This window comes from Nanorana parkeri, unplaced genomic scaffold (genome assembly GCF_000935625.1).
Source record: "Nanorana parkeri isolate BGI_ZX_2015 unplaced genomic scaffold, ASM93562v1 scaffold329, whole genome shotgun sequence".
In the NCBI taxonomy this organism is placed as follows: domain Eukaryota; kingdom Metazoa; phylum Chordata; class Amphibia; order Anura; family Dicroglossidae; genus Nanorana; species Nanorana parkeri.
The window spans coordinates 940,921-962,165 of NW_017306597.1; the positions used below are offsets into that span (position 1 = coordinate 940,921).

At 41.9% G+C, this 21,245-nt stretch overlaps 2 protein-coding genes across 3 annotated transcripts in view; one reads left to right on the forward strand and one right to left on the reverse strand.

Annotated features, from left to right (window-relative positions):
- TRUB2 (TruB pseudouridine synthase family member 2) overlaps nt 1-9,861 on the reverse strand; it is a 12,371-nt gene extending 2,510 nt beyond the window's left edge. Inside the window, exons 1-6 of the mRNA XM_018558260.1 lie at nt 9,736-9,861; nt 9,476-9,604; nt 8,802-8,876; nt 7,943-8,004; nt 4,208-4,289; nt 1,483-1,555 (exon numbers count right to left, since the gene is read on the reverse strand). Of these exons, the coding sequence (XP_018413762.1) occupies nt 1,483-1,555; nt 4,208-4,289; nt 7,943-8,004; nt 8,802-8,876; nt 9,476-9,604; nt 9,736-9,853 (539 nt within the window). The 5' untranslated portion in view covers nt 9,854-9,861. The remainder of the gene's footprint in view (nt 1-1,482; nt 1,556-4,207; nt 4,290-7,942; nt 8,005-8,801; nt 8,877-9,475; nt 9,605-9,735) is intronic.
- Nucleotides 9,862-13,592: 3,731 nt separating this feature from the next.
- Nucleotides 13,593-15,527, forward strand: LOC108788505 (SRSF protein kinase 1-like). 2 transcript variants are annotated; one of them, XM_018558265.1, is made up of 2 exons: nt 13,594-14,763; nt 14,878-15,527. In XM_018558265.1, exons 1-2 carry the CDS (start codon nt 13,659-13,661, stop codon nt 15,465-15,467), a joined length of 1,695 nt encoding a protein of 564 aa, XP_018413767.1. In that variant the 5' UTR covers nt 13,594-13,658; the 3' UTR covers nt 15,468-15,527. The 2 variants fall into 2 exon arrangements, with proteins under 2 accessions (XP_018413766.1, XP_018413767.1); XM_018558264.1 differs by having other exon boundaries at nt 13,593-15,527.
- Nucleotides 15,528-21,245: the final 5,718 nt, after the last annotated feature.

A 21,245-nucleotide genomic window follows, 5' to 3' on the forward strand; every position in this document is an offset into this window, starting at 1 on the left:
GGCAGAGAGCCGTGACAGGATCGAGAGGTGAGCGAACGCCGGTATTTGTTTGCTCACCTCCCGATCTACTAAGCCGACCTGTGACAGTCTCATTGTCACAGGTCGGCTAGAACTATGAGGTGAGTGAAAAGCACTCACCTCATAGTTCTCCTTTAAATATTGATTTGTATAAACTACAAGAACTTTCATTATTGACCAAGCTAACGCTAAAGCTGGCCATACACTGCTCGAATTTTGGCTGATCCCTGCTGACCCAGTGCTTGGGTCTGCCAGAACCCTTTTGTTCGACAGAGGACGACTTTTTAATTTACTTTCCAGCCTGAAAACTCTCAACCGCACAGCAACTGCAGCCAATCAGCCGACAGCTTCCCATCACCTTTCATACAACTGTTATATGGCTGAGTCTTAGAGCATGGGAAGCTTTGCCATTTCACATTTAAAAAAGGACAGGGAGTGTGGCTTCATTGCAGGAGGGAGAGGATGCTAGCAATGACACGGCCAAAAAGTCCTTGTGTACAAATCCAAGCCTAGAATCCAAGCACCACTACAAGGACACGAAGGTTACTTATGTCTTACAGCAGATGTACTTTTTGAAAAACTGCGATTTAAAACCAAATGTGACATGTGTGCAGTAAAGCAAGTCTGTTCTAAAAAATTATTAGTTGGTAAGTGCTAGTTAGTCAGTCTCTTCCAAGATGGCAGATTAACATAGCTGTCAAAGGGGATCTGCCTGCCTTTTGCCAGTGTAAAACATTAAACTGACACTAAACTCAGGAGATAAATCTTAAAAAATATATTCAAGTACCCGAACTATTAAGAAAAATTTATCTTATTTGTGTATCACTCGGCTGTAGAGCCTCAAATCATCTCTGAATTGGTGCCGAAATTGTCCCTTCTAGAGGGTGGCTACTTTTGTTCCCCATGGTCTCCATGTGTCTTGTAAAGTAGTCACTACCACATTTTTGTAAATAATTAAAGTACTTGAATGCATTTTTAAAATTTAAAATGCCTTTTGCATCATACCTGCAATTACAAACCCATCCTATGCTAAATCACATGATCTATATAGATACATTTGGTTCTGAAACACATTAGGGGGAAATGTATCAAAACTAGATCAGAAGAATCTGGTGCAGTTGCCCATTGCAACCAATCAGCTTTCCCTCTTCAGCTAAGGTTTGAAAATGAAAGGTGGATGCTGATTGGTTGCTGTGGGCAACAGCTCCAGATTCTGTCTGCTCCAGTTTTGATTAATTCCCCTCACAGTGCACAAAAAAAAAAAACAGGTCTTCATAAGCTGTGGCAGAGTCTGTAATCAGGACTGCATGAATGTGGGTACACAATGTTGGTGGCGTATAAAGAAAACAGCTGGCCATATATGAGGTGACTCTTTTTGGAACAGAGCAATTATACAACAATCTATCCTCCTCGGAACAAATAAGAAAGCATAAGATAACTGAACGGATCTGCAGCAGTACCTACATGATCAAAGCCTTGTGGTTAACTCCTTGAATCATGGCAAGCACGCGCTCAAATTTGTCTTTGGTGATATGATCTATGAAGATAATAAGATCTGCATTAGTATCTAAGTGTATCGATGGAGACAAATGGGAAAACATTATATTGGTCAAACCTATTACTTTCACAATATGCTCCAGTCAAAGCTGAAAGTTAAAGCTTGAGATGTACATAGGAAGCACAGTCTACGTGACAAGTACTTGGAATTTGATTCCCTTTTGTCAGTAACCTGATGATGTAACCAGCCCCGATTGTAACATAGAAGCGGGGGTCCCCAACACACCCACTACAAGCTCCTTGGCTGTCTTTTCCATACAGGGAGCCTAATGTAACCTAGCAGTTTAAATGTGATCAGTGATGAAGGAAACAGAGAGAAGAAATTACACAGCACATTGAATTGAAGTTACACAGCACAGACTTCAAGAAGTGCACGGATATTGACACTGTGAGGTGCTCTCTGGATCATGCAGCAAGGGATTACAGAACACATATTACAGCACACAAGGGACTTCTCTGATTTTGAGTTGCTGGGTTATGATAGATAGTATAATCAGTTCATTAACCGATTTCACAGATTGCCTGAAGTTGCTCTTTAAAAGGAAACTTTGTACTGAATAACACACTACAAAAGTAAGGCAGCAGTGTGAATGCAGGCACCCCAAGGTCCATATTTTCTTTCCAGTGCTCCCTTGCTGACTGATCCACTGCCAGAGGCACCTTGAAGTCCCTATAAGACTACCGACATTCTAAAACTGGATCGTTACACAAATCTAACCACACTCCCTCCCACATGACAACACCGGGGCCTGAATTCTGACAGAGAGGGAGAGCGCCAAGTGTTGCCCCATACCATGTTTTTTGTTATTTTTCTTAATGAGTTACTCAGCAATGGGGAATCGCTGGCAACATGATGGTTTCTGGTAGCACACTGCTTCCTTATTTTTAGTTGAAACTCAATACGGAGTCACTTTAATGTAGTCTGGTAGTTTGCAAAGCATGCATGAAATTGTTCAGAAGACAATACTAAAAGAAAGACTAAGTGCACCTTTAATGCATTTTAGTTCCTTTAGGCTACATTCACATATAAATGGTGTGATTGGTGAGCTTTCCTAACCTTACATAAAATCTCACCAAATGCCGAGTCCTACCAGACACTGTCTTATATTTTTTTGGGGCTCAAAAAAAAAACCACACGAGGTCTTATTTTCAGGGTAGGTCTTTCTTTTTTTTTTAAGGTAAACCAGGGTTAAAAATTTCAGGTCCTGAGCTACTAGCCAGGCCTTAAGAAATGACTCGCCACCAGTTGCCTTGCCTGACCACACTCCATCCTGTCCTTCTTGTGCACAGATGTACCGAGTGTACCTGGGAACAAACCATCATTCTCTTGATGGACCAATACGGGGCATAGCACAACACACTGGGCACAACACAAACAAAAACACACACAGGGCACAATGCGCACACAGCAAAACACACAGGGCACAGGACGTTACACATACACCCAGAGCACAACACACAGGACATTACGCATACACTCAAAAGGCACCCGGACCCATCTCTATGTCCCCCTCAATTACCTGCTGGCAGGGGCTTGGCACTTGAGATTAAGCCAGGTCCCATGCATAGTTATTGCAGCTCAGGCTGCACACACACACACTCTTCCACATTCTCTAGCATGCAAATTTCAGCCCACACCATCCCCCTGATTCCTAATAGAACCATGTACACGGAGGATCTTGTCTTATTTTTAGAAGTAAAGTCTGAACAAAAGAACAGAAAATACATGATACAGAATATTTATACTTGAACAGGGAATATTCTCCAGATCCAATAGTCTAGACCAGTTATTGCTAACTTTAATAAAGTATGCGTCCCTTTTTTATTTTCTGCGATAATCAAGTACCCTCTGGTGTCCATTAGGTTACCCTTTTACATGTGTGAATTTATGAGCTGTAACCCGGAGTGCCTGTTCACACGACGTCCGTTTTCTGTGCTGACCTGATCCGTACGCTCCTGCACTAAAAATGCATCTCAATGTATCCCTATGTGTTTATGGGCTACAGTTCTCGCGTGCGCAGTCCGTTCAGGTTACGACAGAAAAAAAAGCGGCAAAACACATAGCACATTCTACTAAATAAAAGTCCTTTAGTTTATATCACTTCTTGTATTGTCCCACCCGGTCACTGGGACAAGAAGTAAAATCTCCCCAAAGGACACAGATGACAATAAAAACCTGAGAGGGAAGGAGCGAGAGGGAAGGGTTTTAAAAAGCTCATATGCATTTTTATAGTTTTCTAAAACTGTAAATTATTATGACATATGAAAGCAGCCTCTTGGGAACATGTACTATAGGTGAAAAAATTAAAGTGGGGGTGACTAAGGAAAAAACAAACTTAAGACGCAAGTGATTATCTTGTTAAAATAGAACTCTACAACAACTATTTTTGTTTTGATGGAGTAGGGAAGAATCTTTAATCAAGCTTCAATCACCATCTTATTATTGAGGAGGTCCCCGGTGGCACCAGTCACAGAAAGTAAAGGGAAATATCGTCAGAGTCTGAGAAAGCCTGTAAGCATTCCAACTCTCCTATAATTCTTACTTCATGTATTTAAAACAAAACAAAAAAAATTGCCTAGATTTCTATTTTAGAGAACAGTAGATGTGAGGAGGTAAAATGTGTTCACTCACTAAATGTTGTCTTCTCAATCACTTTTCCAGCATCTGAAAAATCTGAAGTAGCTTTGCCAAAAGTACCACAAACTGTGTAATCCTTTAGAAGAAAAAGAAGCGTAATGAAATATAAAAGGGACAATGCTCTAACTGTTTGCACAGATTTTTTTTTTTGGTTTAATATATTTTTATTGTTATTATTTCATGTCAACACAGTTATACCAATTTCATAGAACTTGTAAACATATGTTTGTTATTTCATAACATAAATAAAACACATTCTAATTTACAAATGTCTAAAAAACATTACTTTCAATAACAAACATTACCCATTCCATCTCCTCATTCATTCTCATCTTTCCCCCCTCTACTCTCTTCTCACCTTACAACCCTAACTCATATCCTTATCTGGGGGGGGGGGGGTCTACTTTATATGTGTTTGTGATTTTCATCTTCCATTTTGTTCCAAAATTACTCTCCATCGTTCCCATATGTGTATCTACACACTATTTCTTGTGTTGTCATTGTGTTCCCTACCCTATTTGTGTATTGAATCGTTGTGTGCTATTCCGTGCTACAAATCTATAATTCCTAGCATCAAAGTGTTATTGTGAATCCCATTCTACCCTGTCCCCTCCCTCTATTAGTGATGTATTACCTTATCTTTACTTAACTTAATTATCGTACAAAAACCTTTTATCTAACCAACTAGTTTACTCTATAATGTGTTACCTTTATCCACCTTAAGGTTTTTTCCTATCCTTGTGTCCCCCTATCCCCCCCAAGCCCTTCCCTCCTTCCCAGGCAAGGATATTTCTCCACCTTTCTACTTGTCATTCATATATGGTCATATGCATTATTACCAATTAATATATAGAAAGAGCTAAAATTAATTATATTATTTAAATTTCTCTATTGTTGTCCATATGCGTTTGTTATTACTGGTTCCTTTCCAAGTTGCTGTCCCTTTTTATTAGTTTCTTGTATTCCTCTGTCGTCTATACGCTTCCCACTTTTCCCACACCCTATCATAATTTGTCATCCTGTCGGCGTCCCTTGCACATAGTTCCTCCATGTATCTTATTTCTTCCATTATGTTCCCCCAACTCTCTATTGTAGGTAGTGATGTGGACATTCACCCACGTGATATACCTACTCTGGCAGCCGACAATACAAATGTTAAGATATAATTTTTTATCTTTTTTTATGGGACCAGGGTACAATGATAGTAGTGCCATTAGGGGGTCCTTTTCAATATTTGAAGCCTCCACTTTACGGTATATTTCAAATATCGATTCCCAAAACGGCTGTATTCTAGGGCAACTCCACCAGATATGCAAGTATGTCCCCTCCTCAACCCTACACCTCCAGCATCTATCCGATTTTTCTGGGTTTATTTGTTTAACCCCTTCGTGACTCACCACGTACAGTGTACGTCGCCAGCATCGGGGCTGTTTAAACTTGTAGACGTGACTGTCTGCTTTATAACAGAAGCGATTCTGGCGACTTACCTGTTGCCAGATCGCTTCTGTGTCCCGAAGAAGGGGCAGCCCCCCCCCGCCAGACACCGCCGCCTAGCTTCCCGGGCTCTGTTGCCCCTCCTACGGGCCCGGGACCAGCGTGCTTGATGAGGAGGTTGACGAACTTCCGTTCATCGATCCCCTCCCCGTTCTATGGGACCGGGAGCGATGCAGATTGCATCACTTCCGGTCCCTGGGCTGTCAGTTCTGGGCTCCTGCAGCCCAGCTATTGAAGTGCGATCTGCACTTCAATAGCTTATTTCCAGTGTAAAGGTGACACTGGGGGTCTTTTGGACCCCCAGCATCACCTTAAAGAGTACCTGTCACCACCATCTGATATCACATGGGGGGGCTTTTAAGCCCCCCCCATGTGATAGCAGTCAAAGTAAAGTAAAACAAAAAAAACAGTTTTTAAAATTAAAATAAATCTAATAATAATATAAAAATTTTTTAAAAAGTCCCCCGCGAGTCGCTACGTAAACACGCGTCGTGTGCGCCTACGTATGAAAACGACGAATGCGCTACACATGTTGGGTATCGCCGCGCACGCCGGAGTGAGAGCAATAATTCTAGGGCCAGTATTTTGGGGTATCTCTAAATTGATGACCTGTGGGGGCTTTTAAAGTGTCTTTTATTGACTTTTTGGGGTACTGCAGTTTTTCGCCGTTTCACGGACGCACGCAATCTGTAAACTGGGCATGTTGGGTATCGTTTTACTCGTTGTAACCTCATCTTTTTATATTTCATTTAAAAAAAATGGTATTTTGTTGTGTTTTGGGGCATTTAATTAAATTTATCACTAAATTTTGGGGTTTAATAAGGAGTTGCGCTAATATTGCGCAACATAAAAATTTGCAACTACCACCATTATATTGTATAGGGTCTTGGCATTCAGAAAATATATAATGTGTGGGGGTTTTAAGTAATTTTCAGGCCTAAAATTTGGAATATAACATGGGTGCAAAAAATGAAAAAAAGGCCTGTCATGAAGGGGTTAATTCCTTCTGGACAACTATACCATCTAGACACAATTTCATCATTTTTTTTCTTGAAGGAATGTGGAGGTGACAGAGCCATGGGCCATGGTAAATATTCTTACCCATTCTTTCTCTGATATTTCTCTTCTCAAGTCTTGTTCCCACCTTTTCATATACTTTGTATATCCTTTAGCGTCTTCCTCCCGCAACAGGCCATATACCACTGACAACATATGCGAGATAGGGGTTTTACTCACGCACAGCTTCTCAAATGGCGTGAGTGGCCTATTCAGGGTTTTGTAGGTCCTAAGGCTCCTTATAAAATCTGATAACTGCATTGCCTCTAACCAAAGTTTCCCATCAATTTGTCTCTCTGGTCTTAATTCTATTTTCAACTCATCTTTTCCTATGTCTAGAAATTGGCATAGTCGCTCCATGGAGCTACTCTCCTTGTTTAAGAAGGGGGCCGTCTGCATACCTGGTGGAAATTGAGGATTTTCTATGATAGGCGTCAGGGGTCCAGGTCTAGAAGATACATTATATTTAGTAATGGACCTATCCCATACTTGTAGCACTGGTCTGACTAAAAAAGGGTAGGGTGTTCCTCTTGGGTCTATGTTCTATTGACAACCAAGGGACTTTACTTAAATGGTATGGGGGATGTTTCAGTCTCCAATTTTACTCCTCCCTTATTTTGGCCTCCATGTATCCAGTCCAATATTCTTAGTAGTAAGGCCGCTTTATGGTACAATTCGAAGTCTGGAATTCCCAGCCCTCATTTTTGTTTTGGTCTCGATAATGTTTTTACACTAATTCGTGGGGTTTTATTAGCCCACACGAATTTCCTTGCAGCCGATTTGAGTAGTTTGCACAGATTAAAGTGTATGCATAGCCAAAACATATTTTATAGTTCTGGATGGAGTAGATCAGGATTAGAACCCCTGTCAACTTTTTCATTGCTGCCTTTGTCCTGGCTAGGTAGACCAAAGTCACAGAGACGGTAAGTGATGGGAAACCCCACCAGAACAAGAGTTAAGCGTAAATCTTTCAAAGTCACACTTGTTCCAGTGACAACAGCCTAAGAGGTGAATTCTCCTGACTTTCTGTTGTGTCTCTGGAGGCAAGAAGTGAAGATAAATATCCCCAATGGGACACAGACCACACAAAAAAAAACAAAAACCTGATTAGGGTTTTTAATTCTTCTTTATAAAAATTTTTTTTGTTACAGCTTAAATTTAGGCATATAGTGTTCATACCCTGGTATAATGATTCTCATGCATGACCGTGAGAAGCTTGGTTCCATGGCCAATTCCAAACACTGCAAAAGAAACAAAAAAGCGGTTAGTAAAATACAACAGACTAAAACTGCATAGCAGATTGGTGCTGATGAAGGTTACAAAACAATAATGGCCCTGATGTCTGGAAAAAAAAAAAAAAGTGTACTCAAGGTAAAATTTCCTGCTACATATAGCATAGGCAAACAGGGGTTTAGAAGAGAGGTATACAATCACTGCATGGATTTTTTTAAAATAAAAATATAAAGTTTATTGCACACTGGATAAATAGTATAAAATCATAACAATTCATCTAACAATTGCATCATTCCTATTATCAAAAGCATATATGCCATAAATTGTATCATAGCCCCATAATGCAAGTTACATAATTGATACCACATCTATGTGCGAATGGAGAGTGTTGTATCCAACATATACTGTTGGATACAACGTATACTGCTGTAGTGACATTCAGCAATGGTCCCATTTATCAGAACAACTTTCAGGCTATATGTGAAACGATTGAGAAGTGTACACTGACAATCAAAATGGCCTTTATGTAACAAAACACATATAATCTTGCAAAACACACTCGCTCAACGGATAATGACAACCCAGGGAAGTCACCCAGCAAGGAGTAAAGCAGACTGGTCTTCCTAGCTGTGCAGTGAGGATGGGGTGTATAATCACTAGCTAAACAAAATTGCAAATCTAAAAAGGCAGGTAAAACAGTAAACAGAGAATGTCTTACAGCTGTGTATTAAGCCGTTTCCCTAGATTTCCACTTTAGGAAGATTGCCTAAATTAGACTTCTAAAGCAGTGACATCTGTAACTTACCTAATACCCCAGATGACTGCTTGTCAAGTATGTGCCCTACTCCAATCTTCAGGGAAGTGTAAGCTGGTCCTTTAACTGTAAAACCCATCAAAACATGAGACAAGATATCCAAGATGAAACCGCCGTTATGCAACAATACGTGTATTTATTAAAGGCAACATACCGTAGCTTTCCTAGTTTGCATTCTTTATTATGGTCAGCAACACCAAATAAATGCTTAAAAATATTGGTGTTTTCTAATCAGTAAATATGAGATACTGCATGTTAACATTTTGCATTTTGTCGTCATCTGGTGGAACTTTAGCCAGTGTTTCATGTCTTCTAGAAACGGATTAGTGGTCTACTGTAATAAGCCTGTTTAGAAGGCTCAAGCTGCAATTTACACACCAATTACCTCAACTGGCAGCTTTTTCCAAATCAGACAAAGCCAGTCAGAAGGCAGGCTGCTACAGCTGTAATATCTTTTTCGCTAACCCACAGTGCTTTGGGAATCCTGTCATGTATTAAATGTTCACATGTAAAACAAAGATTGTATACGTACAGTAAAAAATAAAAGACATGCATATTAAACAATTAAAAGCCTATAAACTAAAATAACAAAACTGGACAAAAAACAAACAAACTAGGTTTCTTTTAAAGGCCTATTCATTAAAGAAATATTGACAGGTACTAACCTAACACATGATCAACTAAAGATGGGACTGATGTGACCACCTTGGTTAGTTCCACCCCACTGCAGCCTTCACTGCCTTCTGGCAGGAAAAGGATATTTTGCTTAGATGAATGTTGAAGAGAGTTCAAGTCTAAACAAGAAAAGATTTATGAAAATAAAAATAAGCAAAATCATACTGTTATCTGTAAATAAGTTAGACAAATTTAAACTAGAAGTAATAACCTATTTTTTTTACAAGAGCTTCCAACAAAGTGACCATACCTTTCAGTAACTTCATGCTGAGTGTCTCATACAAATTACTGCAGATAACGCCGGGGGGTTTATACACAGAAAATAGCCCATTTAACGAACGAAGGACAGAGGAGCTGGACCGTGCCATGGCTGACCTTTCACTTGATAAAGATCACTGAAGAAGAAAAAAAAGATTATGGTTTATGTCAGGAAGAAGCCAACTCTATGCATATAAGACAAAATGGATTCCCATACAAGCAGCGGTGTTAATTTCGTCGATTAATTTTTTTTTCATCATCTGCATGTTTTTTAAACTAAACGAAAACTAAGTAAAAGAGAAATTAATGGAATCAAAAACGAAAAGGAAAATTCTGGGAGTGACTATTGCATTTGGACTTCCGGTTCCCTGAGCTCTTCCTGTAGTAGGGTAAAGTGCACAACTGAATAATAACCTACCCAGCGGGACACCAGCTGCACAAACATGTCAACATCAGGGACAAAAGAGAAGAGCCGACAGTATGGATCCATTTTACATTTGATGCTAATGAGAACAAGACCCTTTGTAAACCATGTGCAATCGTAAAGGTGGCCATACACTGTACAACCCTCGCAAGAATTTTGTCTTTGCGAGGGTTGTAAAGTAATTTTTTTTTAAAACGTACGATCTGCCCATCTTGGACAGGCAGATCATACTTGCAGTCATCGCAAGCCCACCCCCGCTGAGGGGCGGGCTTCCGATGACTGCAATGCTGAACGGGCAGTTGTCGAACAAGCACGCCACTAACCCCACCGAGAATCGTACGATTCTCGGCGGGTTTTCCAGCCTGCTTGTTCGACGGAAGACGTGCGATCGTATAGTAGAAACAGTTGCACGGCTTCCATACACTTTGCGATTATCGTACGATCGCGGGATTTCCCGCCATTATCGTACAGTGTATGGGCACCTTAAGTCATAACAGGTAATAAAGGTTTACCCCAGGAATATAATGAGTTTTTGACATTCTAGAGACTTGCTTAAAGGAGAACTATGAGGTGAGTGCTTTTCACTCACCTCATAGTTCTAGCCGACTTGTGACAGTGAAACTGTCACAGGTCGGCTCAGTAGATCGGGACCCTAATCGTTACCCTTAGGAGAACTATGGGGAAAAGCCCTAACCCCATAGTTCACCTTTAAAAGGGCTTTCCCCCATAGTTCTCATAAGGGTAACGGGAGGACACAAACTAGCTTCCTCCCATCACCCTAAGCTCAGTATACCGCGAGCTACAGCTGGCGGTATACAGAGATGCCGCAGCTGAAGCGGATCCCGACAATTATGTCTGGATCCGCCCAGCTGCGTGAGTGACAGCTGGCTCTGCTGGAGGATCGGAGCGGGGAGAGGGGAATCCAGTCCCTCCCCTGTCGCGGCAGAGAGCCGTGACAGGATCGAGAAGTGAGCGAACGCTGGTATGTGTTCGCTCACCTACCGATCTACTATGCCGACCTGTGGCAGTCTCATTGTCGGCTAGAACTATGAGGTGAGTGAAAAGCACTCACCTCATAGTTCTACTTTAAATAATGCATTACACTTCATATAAACCCATTAGATTTAGTCGACTAAAACTATTCAGATGACTAAAATACGTCTAAAACTAAAAATGGCATTTTAGTCAAAAAACTAAAACTCAACTGAAATTTGCCGTCAAAATTAACACTGACCAGCAGCATACACTTTGACAATTTGTGCATTCAAATCACCATTGTGGTTACAAAACCATAATTGGGGACACCCAGAGCCCTATTAACCTTTATAGCCAAAACTTTATGCTTTCAGTTTTGGATGAAGAAAGGAAGGGCTAGAACACATGACAGATTTTTAGCGCTGTCTGTATTCCAGATAAGCAGTTTCACCCTCCTTATTTATTGGTGAGTTTTGTCACAAAACAGAAACAAAAGAATGTTTCCTCGCCTTTACATCCACTTTAATAGTAGCCCCGATGTGGTTCCAATCAACAAGGCTAAACTGTAGCAGTGATTGGTGTTTTACCCTGGTATTGATTTATAAACTGCCAGAACAAAAAGAAAGGCAAAGGAATCTGGTCCCTAATTTGGTACAGTTGGGATCCATGCACCCCACACAGACCAGGTGATTTCCTATCCTCTATAACAGCCTTTCTCAACCTTTTTAACAATGAGGTATACAATTTTCATGTCTCAGAGAACCCCTGTTATGTATCACAGTACATTAGCATGATCAGTAAATTATAACTATATTAAATGAAAAAGAATCTGGCCTACCTGAAACATTCGACAACAAGAGCAGATCAATTCTAACACCCCCTGTTCTATAACACAACATTATTTTCAGTAAAAGTTATGAAATTAAACAAAAATCATGATGACCAGAAAAGAAACACAGACAGGAGAAATTATAGCGCCCCCTTGTACTGGTGGTCACCCCATATTTATAACCAGTAAGAGAACTACTCCAGGGGTGGACAACTCCCCTCCGGCACTCCTGTTATGGAACTACAAGTCCCATGATGTACTGCAAGACTGACAGAGGCATGTTGGGATTTGTAGTCAAAGCACAGCTAAAGGACTGGAGTTGCCCATCCCAGAACTATTCCTTATATTTGTGATCAGTGGGAGGACCCCTATATAAGTAAGGACCCCCTGTATTTGTAACCAGTGGGGCAAGGACATCCCTTAATCCATGACCAGTGGGAGAAGAACCCCTCTATATCAGTGACCAGTGGGAGAAGGACCCCCCCTATATCAGTGACCAGAGGGAGATAGACCCCCCTATATCAGTGACCAGAGGGAGATAGACCCCCCTATATCAGTGACCAGAGGGAGAAGGAACTAGTAGGACATCCTATATTAGTGATAGAACACCCATAGGGTAACAGGACCCCCTATATTAGTGACCAGTGGGAAAAGGACCCCCTATATTAGTAACCAGTAGAACATCATATATTAGTAACAGGACACCCTATATTGGTAACCAGTGGGAGAAGGACCCCCTGACATTAGTAACAGGACACCCTATATTAGTAACCAGTGGGAGAAGGACCTCCCATATTAGTAACAGGACACCCTATATTAGTAACCAGTGGGAGAAGGACCTCCCATATTAGTAACAGGACACCCTATATTAATAACCAGTGGGAGAAGGACCTCCCATATTAGTAACAGGACACCCTATATTAATAACCAGTGGGAGAAGGACCTCCCATATTAGTAACAGGACACCCTATATTAATAACCAGTGGGAGAAGGACCTCCCATATTAGTAACAGGACACCCTATATTAATAACCAGTGGGAGAAGGACCTCCCATATTAGTAACAGGACACCAAACCTCTGTAATTGCCAAAATACAGAGGTTGTTCATTGCTCTAAAATAAAACCCAGACCAAACTGTAGGAGGAACCCTGGGCTGGAACAATCTCACTATAGCACTAGCCACAGCCATGTTTAGTCACCGACCCATCTGCCATACTACACACGCAAAACTACTTACTGCACGTAATTAATGACTACTCCCCACCGGAGTACAGCTGGCTACTTCGCCCTCTGTCAGCAGCCATCAACTTCCTCTGAGCCCACGTGCTTCCGCCTCCCTGGGAGTACAAAGATGGCCGCCGACAGACAACGCCTCGTGTTATGATACGGACAGCAGCCATCCCAGGCCGCCCGTCAAGTGACACGGGCACAAGCTCTGTTTATTACAGACAAGTTACAGCAGTTGTAAAGCAGACACTTCCGTGACCACCATTAACTCTTAAGATCCCCATCGCTGTCCTATCACAAGACCGCCCATTCCCCTCCACCAATGAGAAGATCCGATTCAAGCAGAGAAACAGCGTGAGGGGGGCGCGGCCAGAACGTCGCGCAGCCGTTGGGCGGAAGTAGAGAAGTTGGAAGAGTGCGCAGGGTCACGGCGCATGTCCCTTCCTGCGACCGGTTAGACATGGAGAGGAAAGTGCTGGCGCTCCAAGCTCGCAAGAAGCGGGCGAAAGGAAAAAAAGGCGTAAAGAAGCCAGAGCCGGTACCGCGCAGCTCTGCTCCCGAGCCTCAGTCAGACGAGCCCGAGGAGGAGGAAATGCTGGGATCTGATGACGAGGAGCAGGAAGACCCTAACGACTACTGTAAGGGGGGATACCACCATGTGAAGATCGGGGACCTCTTCCACGACCGGTACCATGTTATCAGGAAGCTGGGCTGGGGTCACTTCTCCACCGTGTGGCTGTGCTGGGACCTCCAGGCCAAACATTTTGTGGCCCTGAAAGTGGTGAAAAGTGCAGAGCATTACACTGAGACTGCCGTGGATGAGATCAAACTGCTCAGAGCCGTCCGGGAAACCGATTCCAGTGACCCAGGGCACCAGAGGGTGGTGCAGCTCCTAGATGACTTCAAAATCTCTGGAGCCAATGGCACGCACATCTGTATGGTCTTCGAGGTGCTCGGACACCACTTGCTGAAATGGATCATCAAGTCCAATTATCAGGGACTGCCGCTGCCGTCTGTGAAAAGCATCATCCAACAGGTCCTTCAGGGCCTCGACTACCTGCACTCCAAGTGTAAGATCATCCACACCGACCTCAAGCCAGAGAATATCTTGCTGTGCGTCAATGATGTTTATATTCGACGTCTGGCCTCTGATGCCACACAGTGGATTCGTTCTGGCGGTCCTCCTCCTTCAGGATCTGTGGTGAGTACAGCGCCCCAGCCCAAACCCTCCGTGAAGCTGTCAAAAAACAAAAAGAAGAAACTGAAGAAAAAGCAGAAACGCCAGGCAGAGCTCTTAGAGAAACGGGTACAAGAGATAGGAATGGATGTTGAAGATGAAGAAGAAGAAGAAAGCCTTCCCCAGTTCCAGGATAATGATGGGAAGTTGGCACCTAATGAGGGATCGGAACTGAATGCTAATGGGTTACCTGATGAAACCTCCCCAGATGAGAGTGACTCTCAAACAAATTCTAACATATTGTCCTCAAGTTTAAGCCTTCCCAGCGGAGACCTTTCCGGGCCATCAGATTCTGCTGCTTCTTCATTAAAATGCAGCCCTGATGAAGGTCCCAACCCCATTTTAGGTGACGGTATGCTACAGCAACAATCTACTGATCAGCAGCTCGATCAAAACAATGCTGAGGAGGCATGCCAACAGCAAAAAAGTGATCTGACTGAAGGGACAGCATCTGCCAAAAGGGACGACATTGAGGAGAAATCAACAGCATCTGACTTCCTCTTAAATCCTCTTGAGCCTCAGAATGCAGATAAAATAATGGTTAAAATCGCAGACCTAGGAAATGCTTGCTGGGTACAGAAGCATTTCACTGAGGACATTCAGACTAGGCAGTATCGCTCACTTGAAGTTCTCATCGGAAATGGATACAATACACCAGCAGACATCTGGAGTACAGCATGCATGGCTTTCGAGTTGGCAACAGGAGATTACTTGTTTGAGCCTCACTCTGGTGAGGATTATTCTCGTGATGAAGACCACATCGCTCTCATCATTGAACTGTTGGGCCAGGTCCCACGCAAGCTTGTTGCAGCTGGAAAATATTCCAAGGATTTCTTCACAAAAAAAGGAGACCTCAAGCACATTTCAAAGCTCAAGCCTTGGGGCCTTACTGATGTCCTCAGAGAAAAATATGAGTGGCTTGAAGAAGATGCCACCATGTTTACAGACTTCTTGCTGCCCATGTTGGAACTAGTCCCTGAGAAACGGGCTACTGCAGCCCAGTGCCTCCGTCACCCTTGGCTGCAATCTTAAACGAGGACGTGATGTTCAAGCCTTTCTATACGTTTTCATATTCAGTTATGATAAGGGCTATGTTTCAACCAAGAGTCCGAATAAATATGCTCCAATAATGTTGTTGGGCAGAAGTAAAGCTTATTTTCTGCTCTGATTTCCTGTGGCAACGTTTGCTCTATTATAAATATTAATCAATATGGTTAAAGGGGTCAGTAAAATGTTAGGCTGCATTTCTTGTTAGTTGGGAGTTCATTATTTTCTTATGTATGGTACAGTTCCTGGGCTTTATTTATCAAGGTGTCTGAAGGAAGATCTGCTCGTTTTTGTTAAACCAATACACTTCTTCATTTCATTGTCATCCCAGTGATGTATGGGAGAAAAAGATTTTCCTTTGCATAACAGTCCTTAACATTCTGCTAGATTAGATGTTAGTGCATCGCAGACTTGGCTTTTAAGAGTTCTTCCCATTTTTATAACATTCTTTTTCCTATAATTATATCTAGATATATACAAATCCAACAGATGAAAATGTAAATATGTACAATGTATTACTGTTTCCGTTAGAAGAGCAAGTTTTAGAGCAATATTTGTAGTATGATTGTACCACAGGGGGAGAAAATCTGTAGATTTAAATAAAAATACAGTTCATGTGTTCGGCTTTCAATGCAAGATGTATGTCCTTCTTCTTCTTTTTTTTTTTTTTTGTTTGTTTTGGAGGCTTGAAGTCATGCAGGATATTTATTTCTAGTCCATAAAAGTGTGATTGAATTTTCAAAGTAAATATTTTTGACCATCTAGTGAGTCCTTGTAGCAGCATTGTTAACTTGTGGCTGCATGTTTTAATCACACAATAGGAGCGATTGTATTTCTCTGGAAATTATATTTGTTTTATATTTACATGCTAGGTAGAGGACAGATATAATATATATTAAGATATACTATCACCATAGTGTAAATTCATCAGTATGTGACTTTTGTTTCTTAACATAGACCTAAAGAGAAATAACATTTCCTTTATTTAATTGTCTAGGAGAACCTGCGGCTCTGGGATGCCATGGTGGCTGATCATGTGACCAAGTGCTTCAACCTTTCAGGTTATCTTTACTGGTAGGGAGAATCCAAGTTTAGCTTGTTATTTGACTGGCTATCATTGGATCTTGCCATGGACATTCCTCCAAGACAGGTGTTTCAGCGTGTTATTTGATTTCGGTTGTACCTTAAAGGAAACCTTGTACTGAGAGAAATATGGGGGCTGCTGTTGCTGTCATCCCCTTTTGAAAATGCTTTCTGAGCTGCTGACTGGCACAAAATGCAGATCAGAAGAATAACAAAAGCCATTTTATTTACTTTGACAAAAGCAGGAAAGGGTTATAACATGTACAAATGTTTTGTCATCAGTGTCCTATTGGGGAGATTTTCCTTTACTTCCTGTCCTGTGGATACAACAGGTAATAAAAGGAAATTTCTCCATAGTGAGGAAGTCCTGTCTTTTACAATGGAAACACTTATTCCAGTAAAACTGTAGGATTATTTTCCCTATTCCTGTTTGAGATTTTTTCCCTATTCCTGTTCCACTGCCAACCTAAAAATTTGGATTTTCTCTCACTTTCAGTCCATGTGACAGTAGTCACCAGCACAGGTAGTTACATCTACCTAGCAGAAAAAGCTGACAGGTTCTAACCTCAGGGTTAGATGATGTGATGAGGTTCTAATCCCTCATCACATTATTAAAAACCTTTTCACTTTAAATCTGCTTTACATTTTTGCATGCTTGTTCTGGGTATTGCAGCCAGAGCTAGCCAGGAAATTAGCATTTTCAGAAGTTTTAGCAATGGGCACCCTCCACATTCCTCCCTGCGCTGCTTCCTTTAATTCAGTAGCCAGGAGCTTGTTTACATTTGTTTTTATATCTCAGATTTGGAAGTTTAGATTTGTCAAATTTTCTTTTCTTATCCGTTCATACATTTTTTCATTATCGGTTAACATGATATATTGTTGCAGCATTTAATAAATTCTGTTGAACTTGGCAAACAGCGAGTTGTAGTTCTAGATTGCACATGAGGAGTTCTTCTTAAAATCACAATTGTGTATGCTTATTAGGCCCTGAAGGCAAAAACAGGGTTAAGGTACAAAGTTACTGTTCATATGATTCTTCTATAAACTGCAGTAAAACACAATAGAATATTGGGTTCAATCTACTGAATGTTCTAAACTCTCTCTAGGTTATGAATTCACTGCGTTCGGCAAGTGTTGCAGTTAGACAAGACTGTATTCCAGCAAGGGAGACACCTCCCAATACATGGCAATGTTTTGTCAGGTGAAGGAACAAATAGGAATCTGCACCGTGTGACAACCATCAACATCGGACATAGGTGCTAACATGTAAAGGGAATTGTTGGGCTCTTCATTTGATTCCGTTTAATGGCAACTATGTTCTACACTGGTTTTGCTGTCCTCAGTACAGCACACAGGCCCTGTGAAAGCCCATTACAGTTCCCATGTACTTTTAAAGAACAACTCCAGTTAAAAATGTTATTAATCCTTGCAGTGGGGCTATCCCCACCCTGCAACGGTTAAGTGCTCCTCTTTGCCTAGGGTCAAAAATAAGTTACTCACCTGAACCTCCGAGCTGGTCTGCTGCCACAGCTCTCCCTACTGCCGGTATACTCAGCGTCCTCCCATCCTATACATAGTGTATGGAACGTGATGACTCGGGGACCTTAGACCGCTGCAGAGGAGGGGGAGAGATGCTCCAAGTATCGGTCTATGGGCCGGCTTGGAGGTTAATTACATTTTTAACCGGTGTTCATCTTTAAAGTGACTAAACTCAGGAATGAAAATATTATAAAAAATACATTCAAGTACCCTAACTATTAACAAAATGTAGCTTATGTGTGTTTCACTCAGCTGTAGATCCTCAAATCATCTTTGAATTGGTGCTGTCACTGTACTTCCTTCTGGAGGGTGGCTACTTTTGTTCCTCATGGTCCCTGTGTATTGTAAAGTAGCCACCGCTCCAAGCTCGCTCCCGTGATGAACTACAATCTCAATACAAATTAGTAAACTAAACATGAGATTGTAGTCCATCACGGGAGCGACCTTGGAGTCGTGGCTACTTTACAACACACAGGGACCATGTGGAACAAAAGTAGGCACTCTCTCTAGAAGGAAGGACAGTGTCCGCACAAATTCAGCGATGTTTTAGGTATCTACAGCTGAGTGATACACAAATTAAAGATACATTTTTGTTAATAGATCTTAATGTATTCGAGCACTTTTAAGTATTAACAAAAATGTATCTTATTTGTGTATCACTTGGCTGTAGATATCTAAATCATTTCTGTCCTTCCTTCTGGAGGGTGCCTACTATTGTTCCCCATGGTCCCTGTGTGTGTTTTGAAAGTAGCCACTGCTCCAAGGTTGCTCCTATGATGGACTGCAATCTCATGTTTAGTTTACTAATTTGTGTTGAGATTGTAGTCTAACACGAGAGTGAACTTGGAGTGGTGACTACTTTACAACACACGCAGGGACCATAGGGAACAAAAGTAGCCCCCCACCAAAAGAAACGAAGGAGTTGGCACCAATTCAGAGATGATTTAGATATCTACAGCCGAGTGATACACAAATAAGATACATTTTTGTTAATAAAGTGCTTGAATACATTTTTAAGATCCAATTCCTGAGTTTAGTGTCCCTTTAAGTCCTCTATGTCTCTATAACTGGGAGTGGCAGTTTCAGGTTCCACATTTTTAAAGGTATTGCCAGACAGAAGCTGAACTCTAGGGCAAATAAAAACCCTCCTTTGCAGTGGGGCTCCCCCCCCCCTGTAAAAGTTAAATGCTTAGGCTATCAGGAAAAGGGAATTTTACTTACCTAATCCCTTGCTCCCCTGACAGACAGAGCTCTCCACTTCTCCCTGACACTCAGGCTGGGTTCACACCTAGGCGGATTGAATATGTGCGTTTGTTGCGCGATTTGCGGTAAAAAAACCCGCGTGACAAACGCACGTTTCCGAGGGCTAGTTGGCTGTTTCCCAATGGAGAAACGCCGGAGCAAAACGCCCCAAAGAAGTACATGTACTTCTTTGGGCGTAGGGAGGTTTCCCGCGTGTTCGTACTTGCGGAAAAACGCCCAGATGGGAACCATGAACATTGAAAATAATGGCATTTCCCTGTTTGAGCATTTTTCCGCGAGTACGAAAGCGCGGAAAACCGCCTAGGTGGGAACCGGGCCTCAGGGTTGTGGGCGGTTCCTTGGCGTCCTCGCATACAATGCAGGATTATTGACCCTGCATTGTACTTGATGAGGTCAGTGCCTTTTGACTGCTAAAGTCCCTTCGAGAAGAAGCTGCAGCACCTGGATGGCATTAGCAGGCATTAGTAAAGTATTTTTAATCCTCTTTTTACACCTTAATGCCAGACTGTTCTGAATGGAAATAGCTTTTGAAGAGTTGAGAGTTTACCTAACCTCTTTAACAACTTGCCGTCCGCCCGCTGTGAAAGAATGGACGGACGGCAAACTCACTTTGGCGGGTTGCCGTAAATAGACGGCTTTTTCTTTCTGCACGCCCAGGCCGCTGCCCCCCCTCGAGTGTCGCTGCCCCCCGCTCCTGCACCCTCACCTTCAATCCCGTGATCCGCTACCCCATGTGCAGCCCGGCTGAAGGGGTTAAATGAGCGTAGTACAACTACATGTTATGTACTATGGATCATTTAACCCGTTTATATTAGCAGAGGATAATTGTAAATCTACTGCTGCAGTGCATTCTATATGTACTGTATATGTGCTACATATAGAATGCACTGCAGCAATAGATTTACAATTCTGACCTGCTAACATGAATGGGTTAAATGATCCATAGTACAACTACATGTTATGTACTATTTTATGTACTATGGATCATTTAACCTATTCATGTTTAGCAGGGGATAATTGTAACTATAACTGCAGTGTACGGGACATGAGTACTGTATATGTACTATGGATCATGATTTAACCTATTCATGTTAGCAGGGCAGAATTGTGAGCGCCTCCCACAAGCTGAGCACCGAGATGCGATCCTGCCAGCGCCGACTACGAGAGGCACCGCGTGAATCAACAGGGATCGGAGTGAAACTGTGAGTGAGGGAAGCTGGGACAGGGCTGGCTGTAAATCTATTGCTATAGTGTACTGGACGTGTGTAATGTATATGTAGTACATATATACAGCACACACCTCCACTACATTACAGCAATAGAGTTACAATTCTCCCCTGCTAACATGAATAGGTTAAATCATGATCCATAGTACATAAAATGTAGTTGTACTATGGATCATTTAAAGTCACCTGTCCCTTTAAAAAAAAAAGTATTGGTAATAATTGGTATCGGCAAGTACATGAGGGGAAGTACTTGTACTTGGTCGTGAAAAAGTGGTATCGGGACAACCCTACTTACTATAGTAAAAAATAAAACCCGTAGTGGTGATTAAATACCACCAAATGAAAGTTCTATGTGTACCAAAAAATGGTATAAAATTAATTTCAGTACAGCGTTGCATGACGGTATAAATGTCAAAGTACCGCAGCTCTGAATACTGAAAAATGGCCTGGCCAGGAAGGGGGTTTAACACCACGGACTTCAAGTGGTTAACACATTGCTATTGGCCTATCATGATAGACTGCCTTAGTGGCAAACAGAAGTGTGTGGGAGGGTGCAGCCAAACTTCATCACTACCAGAAAGTGCCAGAGCTTTATCCAGTTTGAACAGCCTTGTATTCAGGGCACTTATACTTGGCGGCAGCTTTTTTTATT